The sequence below is a fragment of the Protopterus annectens genome, chromosome 5.part0, assembly GCF_019279795.1.
Source record: "Protopterus annectens isolate FY-2018-M chromosome 5.part0, PAN1.0, whole genome shotgun sequence".
NCBI classification, from domain to species: Eukaryota; Metazoa; Chordata; order Ceratodontiformes; family Protopteridae; genus Protopterus; species Protopterus annectens.
Genome location: NC_056735.1, coordinates 465,313,299 through 465,334,929, shown reverse-complemented (window position 1 = coordinate 465,334,929; position 21,631 = coordinate 465,313,299). Strand labels below are relative to the sequence as shown.

At 35.8% G+C, this 21,631-nt stretch overlaps 1 protein-coding gene across 9 annotated transcripts in view; it reads left to right on the top strand.

The window, feature by feature from the left end:
* The window catches only part of DMD (dystrophin), a 9,298,038-nt gene that overhangs the window by 2,437,657 nt on the left and 6,838,750 nt on the right, over positions 1-21,631 (top strand). For all 9 annotated transcript variants that reach the window (XM_044072398.1, XM_044072396.1, XM_044072400.1 and 6 more), the window contains 2 exons: positions 13,736-13,886; positions 14,967-15,086. In XM_044072398.1, the coding sequence (XP_043928333.1) occupies positions 13,736-13,886; positions 14,967-15,086 (271 nt within the window). The remainder of the gene's footprint in view (positions 1-13,735; positions 13,887-14,966; positions 15,087-21,631) is intronic.

Here is a 21,631-nt window from a genome sequence, read left to right as displayed (position 1 = left end):
ATTATAAAACTTTATATACATTTTGTACAATTGACCTGGACAAAGGAGGGAAAAAATAATAAAAATATATGAAATTAGTAACAAAAATGTATAATATTCAATTAATAAAGTATAAAGTTGCACAGTAATTATTTAGGGTTCATTTTTAATGTCTCAATAAGAGTTACAATTTTTTCCCCAAGGATTGTTTGTCCATGTTTTAGGTGAAATTCTCGATTCCTTCACCTTGATTTCTAATGTCGCTGTTTCTTCCATTAATCTCAAGAATTCTTCCAGAGTAGGTTCTTGTGAAGACTTCCACTTTCTAGTTATACATTTCCTTGCCACAGCTAGTATGGACCAAAGTAGGTATAGATCTTTTTTATTCATTCCAATAGTATCATTAACATTTAAGAGGACTAAAGATTTGTTAAAATAAAGGTATCTGTGAATATAGCTTGGAGAAAAATAGTAATCTCTTCCCAGAATTTTTTTATATTAATACAATCAAAAAATATATGAGACCAATCAGCTTTACAGTTTAAAGAACATCTCCATCAAATGGATTTATCAAGTGAATTGAATTTGGCGAGTTTATCAGGTGTAATAAATGCCCTGTGAATATATTTCCATGTAAATATTTTCATACTTGTAAATTAAATGTTAAGTTAACAGAACATAAAAAATTTGTTTTACTCTCAATTGATAGATTAGTGTGACATCCTTTTGCTATGAAATTCCAATATCTTGCATTAGGGTTAGTTTTATATGTTATCAATATTTTGTATAATTTTGAAATTAGATTTGTCCAATTATAATTGTCGTAAATAACATCAGATATTAGACTTATCAACTTTGGACTAGCTTTATAAGGAGAAATAATAATTTTACTATTTAGATCCTTAACATATGATAATATGCTTTGTAGTATCAACCAGTCTGCTGCTGGAATGTCATATTTATTCTGAATTTGTTGAAAATCTAATACTAGTTGATTCTCTATACAATGTTGCCAACAAGTGAAGTTTTTCCCCTCCTATCTAGTTAAAATAACATTATGAATTTTATTAAAGAAATTCTTTGTAGAGCTAAAGGGTATTATCAAGTCTAGCCAAATCTTAATATCCATGTTAGTATATATAAATCTTCTGAATAAATTGTAAATATTATTTATATAATTTAAGTTTGTTGGTTTTGTTATATTATATTGAATATTAACAGTCGTTATGTGCCACATCCTATTATTTTGTTCACTTAATATACAAGTTTTAATTATTTTATTTTTATTTAGAAAAATAATAGTTTGCAATGTTTTCCATGTTGAAGAATAATTAGGATCTATTCAATTAATGATAGTTCTTAATATGGAAGCTTTTATGTATGATTCTAGATCTGGAAGTGTAAGTCCACTCATTTCCCAAGATCTAATACAATATATATAGGCTATTCTATTTCTTTTTGGATACCAAAGAAAGTTTAATAGAATTTTATTTATTTCTTTCAAGATTTTCTTGTCAGGTACTATAGGAATAGCTTGTGCAATGTAATTATTTTTTGGCAGTATTGTCATTTTTATTATTTGTAATCTGTTTTCAAATCTCAAGAACATTTTATTCCAGCTTATTATTAACATTTTTATTTTATTAGTTATGTTGCTATAATTTGTGGATAACGTAGATTCTAAATTGTCACATAGTGTTATTCCTAAATATTTTATTATGGGAACTTGCTTTCCTATCACACAATTTATAGTTAAGGTAAATTCTCTCTTTTTATTCAACTGTATATAATTAGATTTTCCCTTGTTAAATCTAAGGCTGAAAATATGATAAAACCTTTCCACTATTTCATCTAGTTTTTGTACTGATTTCTCCAAGACAGTTAACGTGAGTAAAACATCATCAGCAAATAACATCATTTTTTAATTGAGTTGACCATATACATCTATGCCTGATATATTACAGTTGTGGCGTCCTAATGAGACAAATAATTCAATTCCTAAGGCAAACAGGATGGGAGACATCAGACATCCCTGCGTTATACCTTTGGTTATTTCAATAGCCATCGAGGTAAATGGCCCAACTTTTACATAAGCCAAATAGTTTTTTATAAATATTCTTTATTAGCGTAATAAAATTAGTAGGAAATTCAAACAATTCTAAAGCCTTAAAAAGAAAATCCCAGCTCAATGAATCAAAGGCTTTTACTATATCCAAAGATACTATTAGAGCTTCTTGGTTGTTTCTGTTTAGAAAATATATGAGTGTTAGAATTATTTGTATATTGTCATGCATGTCTTTTATAAATGAATCCTGTTTGATCCTCATTTATTACGTGTGTCAATGATTTTTTAATTCTACTAACTAATATTGACATAAAGATTTTATAATCATTGTTAAGTAAAGATATTCACCTATAAGATTTACACTGGGGGGGGTCTTTGTTTTCTTTTATAATGGGTGTAATTAAGGAGTATCTCCATGAAATTGGAGTTGTGTTTTTTGCTAGAATTTCATTCAAAGTTTTGTGAAACAATGATATTACTGAAGATAGAAATACCTTGTACAATTCATTAATTATTCCATCAATTCCCAGTGTTTTATTACTTTTACTTTCCTTGATTTTTTGAGTAATTTCTTTTAGAGATATTTGTTTTTGAATGTCTAACTTTAACTTTTCTGGTATCACCTTTACTAATTTCAGGTCTAAGTTTGATGTATTAGTTATATGTGAAGTATCATTATAATGGTCAGATAAATAATGTTTAAATGTATCTAGCATATCATTTATATCCAAAACCTTTTAGTTTTTTCCTTCCTTCATGTATAATACTTGTAATATTATTTTCAATCATATGTTTTTTTTTAATTTTATGGCTAACTTATACATATGTTTGGGTGATACTGTATAGGAACTACGTTTTAACCTTTCTACAGCTATATTAGTTTTGTGAGTTAGGATTTCATTATATCTTTTGTTTAAGTTTTCCAATGCTTTTTTATGATTATTTTGTGTGTAAGTAGATGAATTAATAGTGAGATCTGTAATTTGTTTTTGGATAATACATAATTCTGATTCCTACTCTTTTAGCTTGTTTTTATACCATGAAATAATTTTTCCATTTAAATATGCTTTCAAGGTATCCCAAAGATTAATTACATTTATTTCAGTAGTGTAGTTTATATCTAAAAATAATTGTACTTCTGACTCTAAACAAGGTTTAAATTGTTTTAATTTTGCAATGTAAACTGGAATTCTTGACATGAAAATTAATTTCTTATAATCTGTATGTATTTTGAGAATTAATGAATTATGGTCTGGAAAGGGACAAGGGATTATGGAAAATGTTATTATTTTTTAATTTAGCTGTTGAGATATGAAGATTTTATCAGTTCTTGTATGTGTCCCAAATCTGTGGTCTTGGTGTGAAAATAATTCTCCTTATAACTAAATGTATCAATTAGATTTAAACGTTCTTCCCATTTCTTAAGTAGCTTTCCTATAGAACTTAACCATAAATTTATTTTGCTTGTGGCCTCTGATTTATCCAATATGCAATTAAAGTCACCACCCAAAATCTAATTTCCTTTATATACTCTAGTTATTAGATCCATGTATTTTCTTATTGTCCCAACCCCAATGCATGGAAACCAATATATATTTACTAATGTCCAGAGTCTATTGTTATATTTTACTATTACTATGGCTAGGAGTCCTTCTTTATCTTCATATTTGTAAATGATTTAAGGCATAGTGACATTTTTTCCATAAAATTAAAGTTCCCCTAGCCCTTTTCTTATATGAACAGTGAGATACGATCATAATATTTATTAGGATTCCAGCTAAAGGTATCATTTGTTTTGAAATGAGTCTCTTGAAGAAATACTACTTGTACTTTATTTAATTTCATATATCGTAATAAATTAGATCTTTTCATTGGATTGTTTAAACCGTTAGTGTTTAAGGATAAAATAGTCAAGATCATTCTCAGTATTTAACTTTACATCATATTTGTTTTGTATTATATTTTGTAATACCATCCCAAATATAAAATGTGTAACTACTGTGTTAATAATTCTCATTGTAGTCAATATTTTAATTTTGGTCAAATAACTTAAAATAGAGTTTAGTTCAGGCCAATAAAAAAAAAATAAAAATGCCAAAATTACTTGTATAACAACGAGTATATAAGTATTTTTGTAAACCCTCTAATGTACATGAAGTGAAATACACTTCCAATCTGCTAGATGAGATGAAATCTAACATATTGCCTACCATAACTTCCCTCATATAAAAAGAAAGAAAAAAATAACCCCTTTCGAGCTCCAGTACACCTTTCCTCTTATCTTGGAGATATAACAATATTAGTTATTATTTTCCCTATATGACTATTAATAATCAATTAACATAATGTATGGAAATGAATATTGATTCGGTAATACAGTTTAATTTTAGATTAGATTAGACTTCTTTTTCAGAATATAATCATGCTATCATGCACTACTTAAACATTCATAAAGTAAAATCTAATTTATAACACAGTAAATGTTGCTTAACATTAATTCCCTTTAGCCTGAGAGTAGTATATATATATATATATATATATATATATATATATATATATATATATATATATATATATATATATATATATATATATATATATATTAATAGTATCCAATATTCTGATACGACCAATATACTAATAATTATGTCAGATAAACACTCTCCTATATGCTAAAAATATATTATAACAGAGTGAAATAGATTTAGAAATGTATCAATAAGTGAAGATAAATACGTAAATACGGACCAGTCTATTCAGAACACTTGAATCATACTACAAAAACTATGTAGTCCATAGAATGTACCCTTAGAGTTTTGTTCACTAGAGAGTTGATAATGTAAATATGTTTGAGTGAACAATACATGTCATAAATCTCTACGTATCACTCACATGCTTTCAGTTAGAGACAAATGAAAGCATAACCAGATTCAGTTTATTTTTTGCCCACCCATGAATGTAGTTGTGACAAATTAAAAGAAAAAATGAAGAAAGGAAACATTAGACCATAGTGATCACTCATTGATGATGAAACAGAAGCAATTTGCCCTGATAAGTGGCTATGTGGGTGAGCAATTTATAAAATTCTTAATACTAATGCATAGTTATAGTATCAATTCATATTATGAGAATATCATCACAGAATATTGAACAAAATGTTAGTCAAGACAGAGCATTACTGAAGCCGTTCTGCACAGCCACAGTTCCTTAGAACCTTTATAATAGAGTGTTTATCAAAGACTGTGTCATGCAGCAAGATACAAGAGTAGGCAGACTCCCTTCTTTGTTATTAAATTGTTAAAAGTAATGACACTAAAAAATACAAAACCTATTAATCTGAACAGTGCCTTAAGAAATCTCTCTATCTCATATCTATTTAATTAGTGCTCTACTTGAATTTCTCATCAAGAATTACAATTTACACATCTGTCTTATTTTACTACTTGAAGCAGTAGCAAAAGCAGGCCATGAAGACATTTTCTCATGGGCCCTTTACTTTAAAGAAATAAAGATGAAATTCCAAGGTGAACTCATTTTACCAACCATCTCACTAAGAAACTGATAACATTATTATTTAAACAGTTGTCAATATTCAGTAAAAATATCAGCTGCATAATAGTCAGCTATACAACTAATGTCTGAAGGATTAAAGGTAGTTTATGTTATAAATCCCTGCCTTAACCAGATGTGTAGCATACAGAATATCATTTAGGATTTGCGTTTCTTAGGAACCTATGTCTGTAAATGTGTAATTCAAACAATTCTTGGTAGAATGAATGATATCTAAACTGCTTTATTAAGCTAATTTATGTGCAATTTTACTATAGGTTTCCCAGTACTTCCCCATCATCAAGGCAATTCCCACTTTACATAAACAGACACTCACAAGACTGTCTGAGATCCCAATTTTATGAGGTATAGAACCATGGCTTAAAGTTTTTCTGGGAGTAAATCAACTGTTCATCATAGAAAATAAGTACACATGCCCCCACAATTTAGTAGTGCAGTTAAACAACTACTTGCATGTTGGTGTAAGAATGTTGGCTAATTGCCAGCATCTTTGCCACTTTACTGAAAGTTGAACCCCACTTACCAAATATTAGAAAGCACTAAAGGGTGAGGAGAGTAATATGTAATTTACTATCTACTGTACTCACTATTTATTTGGTTACTACTTAATCAATTCAATTGAACACGTCTAGGCAGTGTGAGCAGAGGAAAATAACAACACTGCACAGTACAGGGTTTACTATGTTATCTAATAAAGCAATGTACACATTATATTCAAATAAGCAGGAGTTATAAGTACAAGGTAATAAGTCCCTTTGTGGCTTCTGAAATTAGATGATTTCTGTTACCAAGTCAATGAAGTATTCAGTATAATATGTCTAAAACCTATCCTAATTTTACTTATTATGTGCACAGAAGTATGTCACAACTGCAGCTGATGTGTACATCTCACACACATATTTTCCTATTTACACTTGCAAAGCTGTAGCAGTTGCTTACAAAACTATCAGACATGTCATTTTACTGGATCACCATAGCATAGTGTATCTTGTAGCCTAGGTAGGAATAATTCAGAAGTAAGAAATGACTGTATTTATTTCAAATGTAACAATGTAGTCCATAATGCTTCTATTACTTCTTCAATTGGATGTTATTCAGTGTTACTGTAAATTCTTCTTTTTTGTGTTACCTACATGAAAAACAGTTACTCTGTCATTGATTTCACACCTATTCTTTTTATTTATTTAAAAGAAGTCAGGGTTTGTAGATTTTAATAATCCAAATACCATGTTAAATGAGCTTAAAATATATTGCTTGTGCAACTGGTATCATGCTACAAGCGCTACCTTAACAACAGACGAGCAGGGGATTCCTTAACTGACTATTTCCACCTTAAATCTTTCACAGCAGACAAGGGAAGTTCTAACTAGTACAGGAGAATGTTTCAAATGACAGCATTGTCAGAACCCAGTAACAGAACTCTGTTTATAGTGACTCTATAACTGTTTTTTTCCACATTTACAAATATGGATATCTATGCTACTTTTAATATGGGAATTTGAAGTGTAGTGAAGTCAGTAAGCCACAGAAACTATGTTCAGTTCCTATTATGCAACAATGAGGTGAACTAAATATATTATTAATAAAAAGGGAGATGAGAGAAAACATCTGTGTATATGTTGTCTCTGTTCTTCCTTTACATATAACTAATTATACTAAGGTGAAAGATAGCATTTGAATCTGGTTTTCCTCACTGCCTATGAATGAGATGTAACTATATTTTAAGAAGTCACTCTGAGTTTTAAAACCATTTAACATTATCAGACACAACCACTAGACTTGTGATGAGTATGTTGCATAAAGTATAAGTTTAAGAAAAAGTATAAATGTCCCAGAGTATAATAGGCAATATAATAGATAAAATACATACATTTTGAGGTAAAGTCCAGAAGTCTATATCTTTGTTGATTCTTTGAGAGATTTGGATGACTGTGTGGTTTTAGAATCAGTTCATTACTTCTTTTTCCTTACATCAGACCACGTATTTTTTTCTGGAGATCTTTTCAAGTTGGTGGAAACAGACCAGTCCATTTCTTCAGGAATTGTGATGATATTATTATTTTTGATGAAGGTAGAAGCTTCTTCAATGTTGTTAAAGGTTCTCAAGTCATCTGAATAGAAAATTCTGATTCTAGCAGGGTATACCATCTGTGCTTTTATTTTGTTTTGTTTGAGAAGTTTCACTAATGGCAAAGTTTTTTTTTCCTTGTTTCTAACACTTTTACAGAATAATCATTGTCAAATCTGATAGGACTCTGTTTATATGTTATAGGACTTTTTCTCCAGGCTGTTTTTAAAATGAGCTCTTTATCCAAGAAGGACAGGAACTTTACCACAATTGATCTTGGTGATGCATTAGGTGAAGAGGATATAGATGTTCCTATTGCTCTGTGAGCTCTTTCTAGTCCATTTGATTACCCGTCTTTTAAATCAAGCCCTTCAAGAAGCCAGGAATTCAAAAAAGGTGATGATGGCTTCTCCCTCAGTTTTTTCTGGAAGGCCAAATATTCTTATATTAGTTCTCCACTCCCTATTCTCTAAATCATCCCCTTTATTAAGTAGCCAGTTATTTTGGTGAAGTAAGAATTCTGTCTGATTTTTCTCTTCTTTGAGTCTTCCATCTATGCCATTTAGTGATGTCTCCATAACAAGTAATTTACTTTGTTGTTGCTGCAGTATATCTTTTAGTACATCTGTTTGCTTTTGGCAGTTTTCCTTGAGACTTTCCAAATTATCAGTGAATCTATCCATTTTCAATGACAATTCATGTAATGTGGAAGACATCAGTTGTATCTACTTCTTCAGAGTGGTTTCTGGGTGAGAATTCTTTAAACTGGCCTTATCAAACAGCTGTGTTGTTCTCCAGAATATTTTGACAGGAAAAACTCAAAAATATTTCTTGAAGTTTGGTAGAGTTGTAGTTCTTAAGTTCCTTAATATTTGTTTTCTATTTCTGGTTAATGAAAATAATGTTTTTCCTGTTTTCTAGTACTGTTTTGCGGAGCTGTAAAAAATGCTGCTTATCTGTTTGCTATATAGGTGCCACCTGCTTACCATCTTGTGTATAAGGAACGATACTATTGACCTGCTATGGTTTTCAGAGATTGCAGTGGCATAACATTTCACACACGCATTCACCTTCAGAAAAATTTACAATTATTTTGTTACATTGCATATTCTTGATTGACTGATAACCCTACCACTACCACTTTTGCCACGTCTGCACCCAGTCTTTTTGACTTGGCCTTAATCAGTCCATCTTCTAATGCACTGCCTAAAGTATTACATCATCATGTCTTTTCAGTTTTTTTTTACAAATTTTTACCTCATTTCCATTTTTCTTCTCACTTCACCCTGTAATGTACCTAGATAGTCCCAGCTGTCATATTCTTCTTAACTTAGTGACTTGAATCACAAGCTAACAGCTACACTTCCACATTTCTTCTCAGCAGATAACAAACTGCAGCTATCATGGTACCTATCCAAATGGCTCCATTTACTTCAGACTTAGTAACATGCAACATTATCAACAATTCTTTCATGGACTACTGAAAACTACATAAAGACTATTGAAAACTATTGAAAACTACATAAGTCTAGTTTGGCTTCATTCTGGGACTGATACATGACAGCTGGTCACTCAGAAACAAAAGTACTAAGTAATGAGTTTTTATAGGTTCATAGTTTCATAGGTAGGTACTAGGGCCTAGTTTGGAGATTACCAATGTCATTGTTTATAAGTTCTATGATGATATGCTCCATAGCCTTGCAGACCAGGCTCATCAAGCTAATGGGGCAGTACTTCCTGGGATCCATGGTGGCTCCCCCTTTGTGCAGTAGGATAACTATTGCTGTGCTCCATTCAGTGGGCACAAAGCCTGAGGTGAGGCTATGATTGAACGTGGTACTTAGGTGGGGTGCTAGTTTGTTATGTAGTTCATGTAGAACGCAGCCTGGGATGTTGTCAGGTCCCATGGATGTTGTGTTCTTGGCTTTGGAGTGTGTGTTTTTTTTACCTGTGCAGCTGTGATTACAGGCACTTTGCATTCTTCTGGTATAGATATGGGCCCTTTAGGGGATGAGAGAGGGGTAAAGTTAGCACTGAACCTATCTGCCAGGATGTTGACAATATCAGATGGTTCTGTATATTTAGTGCCATTGTGCTGTAACTCAGAGCAGATCTTAGTGTTGTCATTGAGATACTTGACATAGCTATAGAATGCTTTGTGGTTGTCTTTAGAATCAGTGGTGATTTTGTTTTCGTAACTAGCTTTGGAGGATTTTATGAGGGATCTCAGCTTCTTACTGAGGCTGACCACGGAGTTCCTCCAATCATGGGAGTTTACTCTTTTTTTGCAACAGTTTCTTTCTTCTGTTGTGGAGTTTATTTATAGCAGGGAACCACCAGATTGGCTTCCTTTTTTTGGGAGGATAGCATCTTGGTTCTGATAGGGATTGCACGATCCACGCACTCGTGTAAGTGCTTATAAAGTGCAATTGTATAGGATTCAGCAGTCGTATCTCTATTGTCTGTCAGCATGGGTGTCATGATGTTTGCCTCTTCTGTCTTAAGAAGCGTGAAGTTGGCATTGGAGAAATTTGTTATGGTGGTTTCCTTAGCGGGGGATGGGGGTGGGATGTGGATGTCTAAGGTGATTTGCTTGTAGTCTGATATGACCAACGAGGAATTGACCTCTGCTGTGGAACACCAGTTGCCCATATTGGTAATGATCATGTCTTGGATATTGCTGCCCCTGGTAGGGGTGTGGATAAGTTGATCAAAGGCATTGGAATTTATGAATTCCAGAAAACGTTGAGCACAAGAGTTGGTACATGTGTAGTTTTCCCAGTTAATGGTGGGGTAGTTGAAATCGCCCATTATTAGGGTGTTAGGTTGTACCCTAATATTTTCCAGTGTATCAAGAAATGAGGAGTGAGAATCCTGGGGCATGGTGGGGGATCTGTAGCAAGCTACAATTTGCATTGTGGCCTTGCCCAGTGTTAGTTGCACTTGGATAATCTCAGATGATTTATGCTGAGCAACTAGCCTTGAGGTGTGGATATCCTTAATGAATATGGACACACCTCCGCCTTTAGTGCTTCGGTCCAGGTTAGGTGGCTGAAAAGTGTGGTATGAATTATAGCCTGGTAATGCAGGGGTGCTCTCTGGAGCCTTGAACCAGGTCTCTGTCACTGCACAGATGTCGACGTCCTCCATTTTAAGGAGTGCCTCGAGTGAGTGCATTTTGAGGTTTAGACTTCTAGCATTAAGTAGCATTACCCTCAGATTTTGCTTGCTTGTACCTGTTATGGTGGTGAATTTGTCATTTGAATCTTGCCTAAAAAGGCACTATAGGGGTGGCAAGAGCCTTAGCCAGTATCTGGAATCCCAAGGGCGACAGGTGCAGGCCATCTCTGGCAAAGCATCGTGGTTTGTCGATCATGTCATCCCAGGCAGACAGATACTGGATCCCCTTAGAATGACACCAGAAGCTTAGCCAATTGTTGAAGTCAATAATTTTGTCCTTGTACTGTGGTATCATTCTGGGTGATGGCAGGATGCTACTCAGGGCTAGGGTCATACCTGCCTGGGCTACAAGATCAGAAAGCGCTTCCATGTCTCTTTTCATGTAGTCCAGGGAGGTATGGCTCAGGTCATTCACACCAACATGGTCAATGACAGAGTCCTATTTGTACTTGCTGTAGAGTGACCTGAGTGCATGCATTATGTGGTGGATCCTGGCACTTGACAGGCAGCTGACAGTAACTTTCTCCTTGTTTAGCCTGGTGAGTGGAACATCAATGTGCCTGACTATAAAGTCACTTATGACTAGAATGTTGGGTACATTGTTATGCCTTATGGGCTGTGGTTGAGTGGCACACTGAGTTTGTGGGATATGTGTCATTTGGGTTGTGTTGCAGGGTGGAGGTTGCTTGCGTTTCTGCTTTGGAGGTCCCTGTTGCTTGGGTAGATTTTTTTTGAGAGCCTCTGCAAATGTAGGTGTGTGTTTTGTGTTTTTGTGGTGTAGGTTTTGAGGGACTATGTGATGAGTGTGGTGTGGTGCAAGTGTTTACCTTCTCCTCTTGACTGTCTAGTTCAGTCTTGGGTGAAGAGAGCTTTGCTTCCAGTTTGATTATATAAGTGCATCTCTCACAGGTTGTAGTGTAACACTGAATCATCGACAGAGGAAATTTGCTATTTTTGCATGGGCAATTCAACCTTGTTAGTTATACATACTAATTCTTAGATCACTTAAATCACTGTATGATTTCTCAAAAATTCCACAGTCTTGATCTTTAAACACAATTAAACAATTCACACATTTGTGACCGTGTATTAGAGTGTGATCACAAATGAATTGCGATTTGCGATTAAGCCTGGTACCCACATAACCATACTGTTACTACTTTAAGTAAAGGCTGTATGTTGCTATTATATAAGTATTTATCCCTCTTTTAGTTTGAATTTAATCAGCTAATGGGATATTTCCCTGTTACTTGATTGTGATAACCCAAACATATCTTATTGAGTCAACAGTGCTTCCATGCCCTAAACTGGTTAGGTTCTCAAGTCTATTAATATTATTTTACTTGTTTATTTTATAGTTTTAGACTATTGCATTAGTTGAATTGTGTATCCTTAATCCATATAATTTAAGCCATGAAATGTTGTAACAATTTTCATTACATATCACCAAAAGAAGGACCATCAAATTCAAGTATAATGCAATCTGTGTATTGAACTGCTTTAAAGCATCCAGTTGTGTATGATTTTATTCATATAAACATACAGTGGGTCAGGAAGGAAAGTTTACAACAACTGACCTTTGAACTGTACCCTTATAGAAGTCCATTACAGGTGACAGTACTAAACTGTAGCAGTTTTTCCTGAAGAGTTTTTATGAGATAATCTCTGTAGCACTTATGTATGGGTCCAACAATTCATTCTTTATTTAGTCCTCAAATAATGCCACCATATATTGCCTTTGCCTGAGTTTGAGATTGCCCTATGTGTATCAAGCTAATGAGTGTAGTGTGAACCTTATGTCCAGCTCTAAAACACTGTTAGGTGCCAGATAGTACTAGAGACTGTCTAAGATAAACTATAAAATGCATATTTAAGATTCCTTCAATGACTTAACTAGTGGTCTGAGGAATGGAATTAGTGTTGCCTCATTTGGAAGAGGCAACAACCAGTGAAAAAGTTACAGCCTTGTTACACCTCCTGTTTCTCCCAGTGCATTGACAGCATCTGTATGGCTTCACTTATTTAATTACTTAACACCAGTGGTGACTTCTAAGAGCCTATTAATATTGTGCTATAGTAAATTCAAAATAAAAAAGTAGAAAACACTTGTTAAATTTTGCATGAATATTTATTTTAAATAATCATTAACCTTCTGGAAATTTGTATGAAAAGTTGAAATGCGATACTTAAACAATCACTTTGAAGTAACAGAAGACAGGAAAGTGAATACATATCTGTGCCTTATTTACTAGAATAAGCAACTTGTATTTTTCCCAAAACAGTACTTTTTCACATGAACAGTAATCTGTTGCAACATAAACTGAGTCTATATGTATTTTCTCCTATAGGAACTAGCAAGCATAGCCGAAAAAAAAAAAAGACTGATTGATTTGCTGTTATAAAAGGAATGCTCAGGGATCTTGAGGAGGAAGACTGGCGATAGTACACAGACGTCAGACTAGCTAGGCTTACTGTTTCCTTCTGCAACAAAACAAATATAATATCCTATCATTTTACAGCTGTTTCTACTTATATTGTAATGCAGAGATGAGGACGGTGGCTTTCCCTACCTGCTGGATCTTAGGATAGCTAAATCTAAACATGCCCAAATAAGGACCTGGTCATTTTTTAAAGAGCAATATTATTGCTCAAAACATTCTTTAATGACCATTTCAGTTGGTTGCTTTCACATCTATTAAATAATGTCAGTGCCGGGTAATGCTGGCAAACTATAGGAACAAATTCACTTCAATACATTGTTCTTCAGTACATTTAGACAAGTTTGTTATTTGATATGTATTTTTGCCACTGGATTTTATGGTTATGATACTAAAAAAAATGGATTTAACTTGGTTTATTTGTCTTACCTTTAGTTTGCACAAAAGTTTGATGGACCTTCAGTACCAGCAACTTAAACAGTTGGCTGACTGGCTTTCACAAACAGAAGCAAGAACGCAGAAAATGGAACAAGAACCACTTGGTCCTGATCTAGAAGACATCAAACGCCAATTGGAAGAGCACAAGGTATGCATCATGGATATCTTTGTAACATTTTATAACTAAATAGTCAGAGATAGTCCAGATAATTGGAACACAATAAAATGCAAATAATGTTGAAAAAGGGCAGATAATCGGGTCACAATAAAATAATGAATGCTCAAAAAGGACATTTTAATGCATCCTTTTCTACATGTCTTGTTTTGAGAATGTTTTATATTATTTTTAACTATGCTTGCTCACATAGGGCAGATTTACTTTATTAAAAAATCAAAGAGGTATAATCTCTTGTTTTATACATTATTGATCATTTTCATTTATCCTTACTTGTAATAATAATACTAATAATAATAATAATAATAGTAATAATAATTACAGCATAATTATACATAAATGGACCAAGCAGTTCATTACTCAGTCATGCATACAGGGCATTATTTACATGTCATAATTGATAAGTCATCTATATATGAGGTAACTACCAGAGTATATTTCTGTGCCCTACAGGTTTTTTTTTTTTTTTTTTTTTCTTTAGGGAGAACAGAGTATGCTTGTTAGTTTAACCATCACAAGTGGTCCTGTGCTCCACCAACAGTGGAAGTGGGGTATCGGAGGGGGGGGGGTAATAGATTTTTTTATATGATTTAATACACTCTATGATGTGATTTTAAGTCTAGTGCTAATCAATATTTTCCTGTGGTATAAGTCCCTTGTACCTCTTGTTGGCACAGTCACACTTTCATTATTCTCCAGCTGTACTGTTCAAATGCTTGCATGCGCGCGCGCACACACACACACACACACACACACACACACACACACACACACACACACACACACACACACACACAGAATTGGAAATATTTCAAGGTGGGAATATATATTGTTGTCTCAGTAGGTTAAGAAGAGTTAGACATTATGACACATGTATGTTGCATTCTTTTATCATTTTAATGGAACTAAAATTATGATCTGCCGTATTCTTCTAATCTGATGGCCTCTTCTTTAGTAAAGAATAAGTAGTTATTTATTTGCATATTATTAAAAGGTTATTATTGAATTTAAGTTCATTAATACGTGTAGCTGCTCTTATTTCTGTCATTCTAGTTGCTTCAAGATGATCTGGAACAGGAACAGGTTCGTGTGAATTCATTGACGCACATGGTTGTAGTAGTCGATGAAAGCAGTGGAGATAGTGCAACAGTCGACCTCGAAGACCAGCTTCAGGTAATATTATTGCAGAAGAACTCTGGGTATTATCAGATAGATTATTAGAAGTTGAACAGTTCCATATTTCGGTAAAATTCTCCTATTGCGTATTTATCATATTAGGTGATTTCTACTCTCTTGTAAATAAGTACTGAATACATTTAAATGATATTTGAAAGAAAATGCTAAACTTTTCAATAAATTCTGCAATATTTCTATTTGAATTTTTTTGTGTTAGATATTGTTAAGCATTTGCTGTTGGAGATCATTTTGATTCAGGTGGAAGAAATTGTGATGATGATAATTTATCAAATAATTCTTTGATAGTCACATCCTGCATTGTACTTTGGCCTGTTGTAACTTTGGGTCTAGAACCTTCTTTTGTAGGCCAGATCAGTTTTAGTTCCTGCAATACCCATGTTTAGTTGATAGGCTGTCTTACTTTTCACCATCAACTCTTGCATTTCTTACTGTTATAATTTTGTTTTATTTGGCTCTGGGTAGAATAGTGTTTGATGATTCTCATTTATAGTTTATGATATATGGGAGTGCAATATATATTGTGGAAATAGCTCTGGGTAGAATAGTGTTTGATGACTCTCATTTATAGTTTATGATATATGGGAGTGCAATATATATTGTGGAAATAAATATTTTTGTATTTCCTTAAAGTACCCATTCAATTGTCATCCAGTTGGGACTACTATCACAAATCATTACAATGGACAAATAATTTAGGCTTGTGGTTGTCTTCTGTATCAACTAATGTGATTAAATCTCCACTCGCTAATTGAATTGACCAGTCATCTGTGAAGATGTGATAACCTCTCGCTCAGTAGTACAGAAAGACAGACAGCTTCCTCTCAGATGTCCTGCCATGCCACTGTTGCAGTATTCTTTACACAAGGGATCTACTGCCCAGGATAGCCCAATGTCAGGCCTGTACACCAAAGCCTTTGGGATTTATAGATATCATACATCACACTTATGTTTCTTGCACAAGGTGTTGGGCATAAAGGTGACACACAGACATACATACCTCAGCACTTGTTTGCTGCCAGTCCAAATGCCATCACTGACAGTCTGTCTGAATGCTCTTCCTTCTGTACTAATTACTGAGTTGTGTTTCAGACAAGAGCCTGTTGGGGTTTCTTCTTATCTTTTTCTATTTTTTTTTTTTTTTTTTTGGTGGTGTGGTTACATTTTATGTAGGAAGTGAAAATGTCAGTGCAGGAGGCAGATTCTTCTGACACTGAGGGATTGAGAGGGATGCCATAGATTCTAGTTTGGAAGCAGATTCCTGTTATGTTGGTTGAGTGTTGGCAAGGGTCCAAACCTCCTAGAATTTTTAGGGCAGAGGTCCTTCAAAAGAAAAAAAAAATAGGCATATTTCCCCTGCTGTTAAACACCCTTAATGTAAATGGCAGGATTTTATTCAGGCCTTAATGGCCTTGAAGCCTGCTCAGGGAGTCTCTGTTCCTGTTCCTCCATGGTAATTTACTCAATTTAAGAGACACAGAGAGCAGAAGTCCTATGATGATTTGGATTCTATGAAAGAGTCATTGGCAAATTTTTATTAAATCCCTTATCCTTTGGATTATGGGTCTGTGGAAGAGGATTCTATTAGTCCAGATTCCCCCTTAGAGGAACTCTCTATTGGGGATATTATTTCTCATATGATGGAATATTTCAGGTGGGATTGTTCTCAGGTTTCTGACATGCAAAACAGTTATTATGAACTCCTCCAGAGGGACTCTCCCTAAACACTGCAGTTGTGCCAGTCTTGGCCCTCTTAGATACCTTTTCAGCAGCATCTGATCCTCCTGATTCTCAACTTACATCTTCCAAGCTGCCTAATGATTGCACATTTTTGTACAAATGTCCTTCTGCTGATCCTTCTGTAGTGTCTTTATCTTCTGACAAACCTTTTAAACTTTATCCTCTTCTAAACTCCTTCATTCAGATAAAGATAGGAACATCTAGGCAAAAAGGTCTATACTGTTGCCACCCTGGCATTTAGGGCTACTAATTACCAGACTCATATGACCAGATATGTTTTAACCCTTCTTTCTCAAGCTTCTTAGGCAGATTCTGACATTCCTGATTCAGACGGTGAGGTCTTGGCCCTTTTCTTATTGGGTTCTTCATCTCAAGGGGCTCATCACTCGGTTAAGTATAGCTATGATGCAGATGATGCGTCTTCTAGGGCTGCTGCAATTTATTCTGCTTTGAGGTGCTACTCTTGGCTTTGTCTTAGCCTTTAACTGATGACATTAAAGATAAATTGCTGGATGCCCATCTTGATAATAAGAATCTTTTTGGCTCTGCTGCTGCTGAGCTTTTTAAGTCCCTCCAGGATAAAGGGAAGGCCTTGCAAAAATTGAAACATATTTTTATTTCTTTTATTGCTTTATTTCAGTAAAATTATCCATCCAAATGTGCCTTTGTTTGCAGATAGCCCCACCCTCACCTTACGGGTAAAAAGGGTTCTAGCATGTACCCCAGCCAAGTCTACTCAGACATCTACGTCTCACAAGTCTCCTTTTCAAGACAAACCAGGTTTTATCTGACAGTTTGCTTCCCCTTTCCCTAGACCAGGTCTCTTTACCCCTTCATCTATCTCTTTTCCCTCACATTTAAAGGTCACTCAGGACTCTTGGGTTTTGTCCATCATCTGCCAGGGATATTTCATGGTACAGAAATCCCTTCCTCCTTTTCTGGGTATCGCTCAACCTCCTCAGGAGAAGCTTCCTTTCTTTTCAGATGTGCTTTAAGGCCTGCATTGAAGTTGTGCCCTCTACCCAGGAAGGGAAAGCTTTTTATTTCAGAATATTCCTGGTTCCCAGGAAGGAAGGCAAGTGGACACCCACTCTTGACCTTTCTCACCTCAATATCTTTCTAACTGTCCCTTCCTTTCAGATGTTATCCCATCAAACTCTATTCTCTCTTCTTCTTCCACAGGCCTTTTTGGTATCCCTGGGTCATCAAATTGCCTACCTACCCATCCCCATCTATTCCTTTTTAGGAAGTTTTTATGTTTCTCTGTTTCTTCCATGCATTTTCAGTTGTCTGTTTTGCCATTTGGCCTCTCAGCTGCCCCAAGGATATTCAACAAATGTCTCACTCCTGTCATTACCTTCTGCAGGGTAAGAGGGGTTCAGATCTTTCCTTACCAGAGATGGCCTGCACCTGTCTCCCTTGGGATTCCGGAAAATGGCTAAGGCTCTTGCCACCCCTATAGTGCCTTTTTAGGCAAGGTACAAATGACAAATTCACCACCATAACAGGTACAAGCAAGCAAAATCTGAGGGTAATGCTACTTAATGCTAGAAGTCTAAACCTCAAAATGCACTCACTCGAGGCACTCCTTAAAATGGAAAACATCGACATCTGTGCAGTGACAGAGACCTGGTTCAAGGCTCCAGAGAGCACCCCTGCATTACCAGGCTATAAGGATATCCACACCTCCAGGCTAGTTTCTCAGCATAATGCATCCGAGATTATCCAAGTGCAACTAACTCTGGGCAAGACCGCAATGCAAATTTTAGCTTGCTACAGATCCCCTACCATGACCCAGGATTCCCACTCCTCATTTCTTGATACACTGGAAATATTAGGGTACAACCTAACACCCTAATAATGGGTGATTTCAACTACCCCACCATTAACTGGGAACCTGCTCATGTAGCAACTCTTGTGCTCAACGTTTTCTGGAATTCATAAATTCCAATGCCTTGGATCAACTTATCCACACCCCTACAAGGGGCAGCATAATCCTAGACCTGGTCATTACCAACATTGGCAACCGGTGTTCCACACCAGAGGTCAGTTCCTTGTTGGTCAGATCCGACTACAAGATAATCACCCTAGACATCCACATCCCACCCCTACCCCCCATTAGGGAAACCACCTTAAAATATTTCTCCAAAGCCAACTTCACACTTCTTAAGACAGAAGTGGCAAACTTCACAACACCCATGCTGATGGGCAGTAGAGGTACGACTGCTAAATTCTATACAAATGCATTTTATAAGCACTTACATGAGTGCATGGATCATGCAATCCCTACCACAATAGGAAAGGCTGCAGAAATACCTCACAAAGAGGATTACCAGCCTCAAACAGATGCCTTGTACAGACCGTCTCAAAAAACTCCAGCTTTACTCTGTCACATATCACGTTCTCAGAGACAATCTCTGCCTAACATACAAAGCTATGTCAAACCGAGAGCTGTTGGACATGCTCCACTTAAAGAAATTCCAATCCCGCCGAGCTACACGCTCTAGGCACCTAAACCTTGTCATCATGATAAACAGAATATGCTGGAGGGATAGATTCCTGCCCAAGAGACTTCCCATACTCTAGAACAAACTACCTATCTATATCAAACAAAGCTCCTCATTAGCATTCTTCAAGAAAAATCTTGATGATTGGATGGGAGATAGGAAATTCACCCCAGGGATCACTTCTATGTCTCTGCTTGACAGGGGCACAGGAAAATAATGTTCTTGGGTGGCAAACGCCAAGGTACCATTTGGCTGGGCTTACATAGGCCCTATAGCCACTAGCGTAGTACCTACCTATGAACCTATGAATCTAGATGACCTGCTCATTCAGGCTTCATCCTTTGAGATTCTGCTTCAGCAGCTCCAGTTTACTGTTTGCCTGTACAAAGCAAGGGGTTTACTACAAACTTTCAGAAATCAGTCCTGATTCCTTTTCAGGATCATTTTTCCTTGGTTGCAGGATCCAGACCATACTCATGCTGGCATCCCTGCCTCCAGCCAAGGCCCTCACTGTGATGGCTTTTTTTCCATCTCTTCTTCCGTGACTTCAGTCATAGCCAGGTATTTTATCAGGGTTCAAATATTCATCGCTTCCACCATTCCTGTGCTGTCTCTAGCCAGGCCACATATGAGAAAACAGCAGTGGTTCCTCAAGTCAGTGTGGCTTCAACATTATCATCCACTGGATTTCCTAGTCCCCTTCCTTCCATGTCTCAAACTGAAACTTCAGTGGCTGATTCATCAGTTTTCTCTCAAACAGGCCTTCCTTTCTAAACGTTCCTACCATCTCAGGAACTCTTTTCAGATGCCTTGGAAAAGAGGTGGGGGGCCTCCTTCAGCTCCCTCAAGGTCCAGGATCTCTGGGCTCTTCATCGGAAGTCAGATCACATCAGCATCACAGAAGCTCTTTTACTTTTCATTACCTTTTCCCTCCAAGGCCTCTCAAGGTTTACAAAGACAATACAACACCTATGCGATATGCAAACAAACAAGGCAGGACTCAGTCCTACCTTCTTTGCAGACTCACTCTTTAAGTCTGGGCTCTAGTTGTCCAGTATCAAGTGACTCTTCAAGCTATCTACATTCCTTCAGAGCAAAATATGATGGCAAACTCTTTAAGCACGTCCAACACTCAGGGTCATGAATGGATGCTTCACAGAGATGTGTTTCTGGACATTATCCACATGTAGGATATTCCACAGGAAGATATTTTTGCCTCCTTTCTGAACAGGCATCTTCCTCTTTTTTGTTCCAGACTCTCAAACACCCTGGCTTGGAAGGTGGACACCCTATACTTTTCCTTGGAATGTGATGTTTCTTTATGTCTTCCCTCTCCTTCTCTGATTCCAACGGTCCTGCACATGTTCAAACAAAACTCCCCCAAAATCTTTCCGATAACTCCCTTTTGGCCCAGACAGCATTGTTACCCCATTCTTCTTCACTTAGCCAGGGGCAATCACCACAAGATCCCTCACATGGTGTACTTTCTCACACAAGACAAGTGGTCTTTTACCCATCCTCACTTGTCCACTCTTCAACTGACGCTTTGGGTAATAGGGTTTTGATCCCTTTTAGGCATGTGGTTTCTGAGGATGTGCTTAGGGTTCTGTAGGAGGCCAGGAAAACCACTACCAGGAAATCATATTTGTCCAAATGGAAAAGATTTTCTGTCTGGTGCCTATCTCCTAACCAGGATCCCTTTTTTAATGGGGGTTCCTCTAGTTCTGTCTTATATGTCTGAATTGTTCCATGCTGGGTTAGCATATTCTTCATTTAAAGTTCTCTTTTCAGCTATTTCTTCTTCTCTGCCTTTGAATTCTCTGGCCTCTAGGTTTGAGGTCAAGCAATTTCTTAAAGGTGTCCTTCATTTTAGGCCTCCCAGGAAGCCTGTTCTAGGCCTAGGAACTCAATTTTGTTCTGTAAAATTTGACTTAGTCTCACTTCAGCCTGCAGCCTCAATTTCATTGCTAATTCATACTTGGAAGACTGTTCTTTTGGCCCTTAATTCAGCTAAGAGAGTTTCTGAACTCCAGGCTCTTATGGCTGTTTCTTCTTTCTTAGTTTTTCACATTTAGAGGGTGTCTCTGTACTAATGCTTCTTTTATGCCCACGTTGGTAAATGAGTTGTCTTTTAATCAGCCTATTAATTTTCTGTCCTCTTTCCTTATCCACAATCTACTAGTGAGAAGGTTCTTCACACATTGGATTTGCATAGGCAGCTCAGATAGGTCTGTATTATATTTTCGAAAGTTTCAAACATCGAACACCATTTGGTCA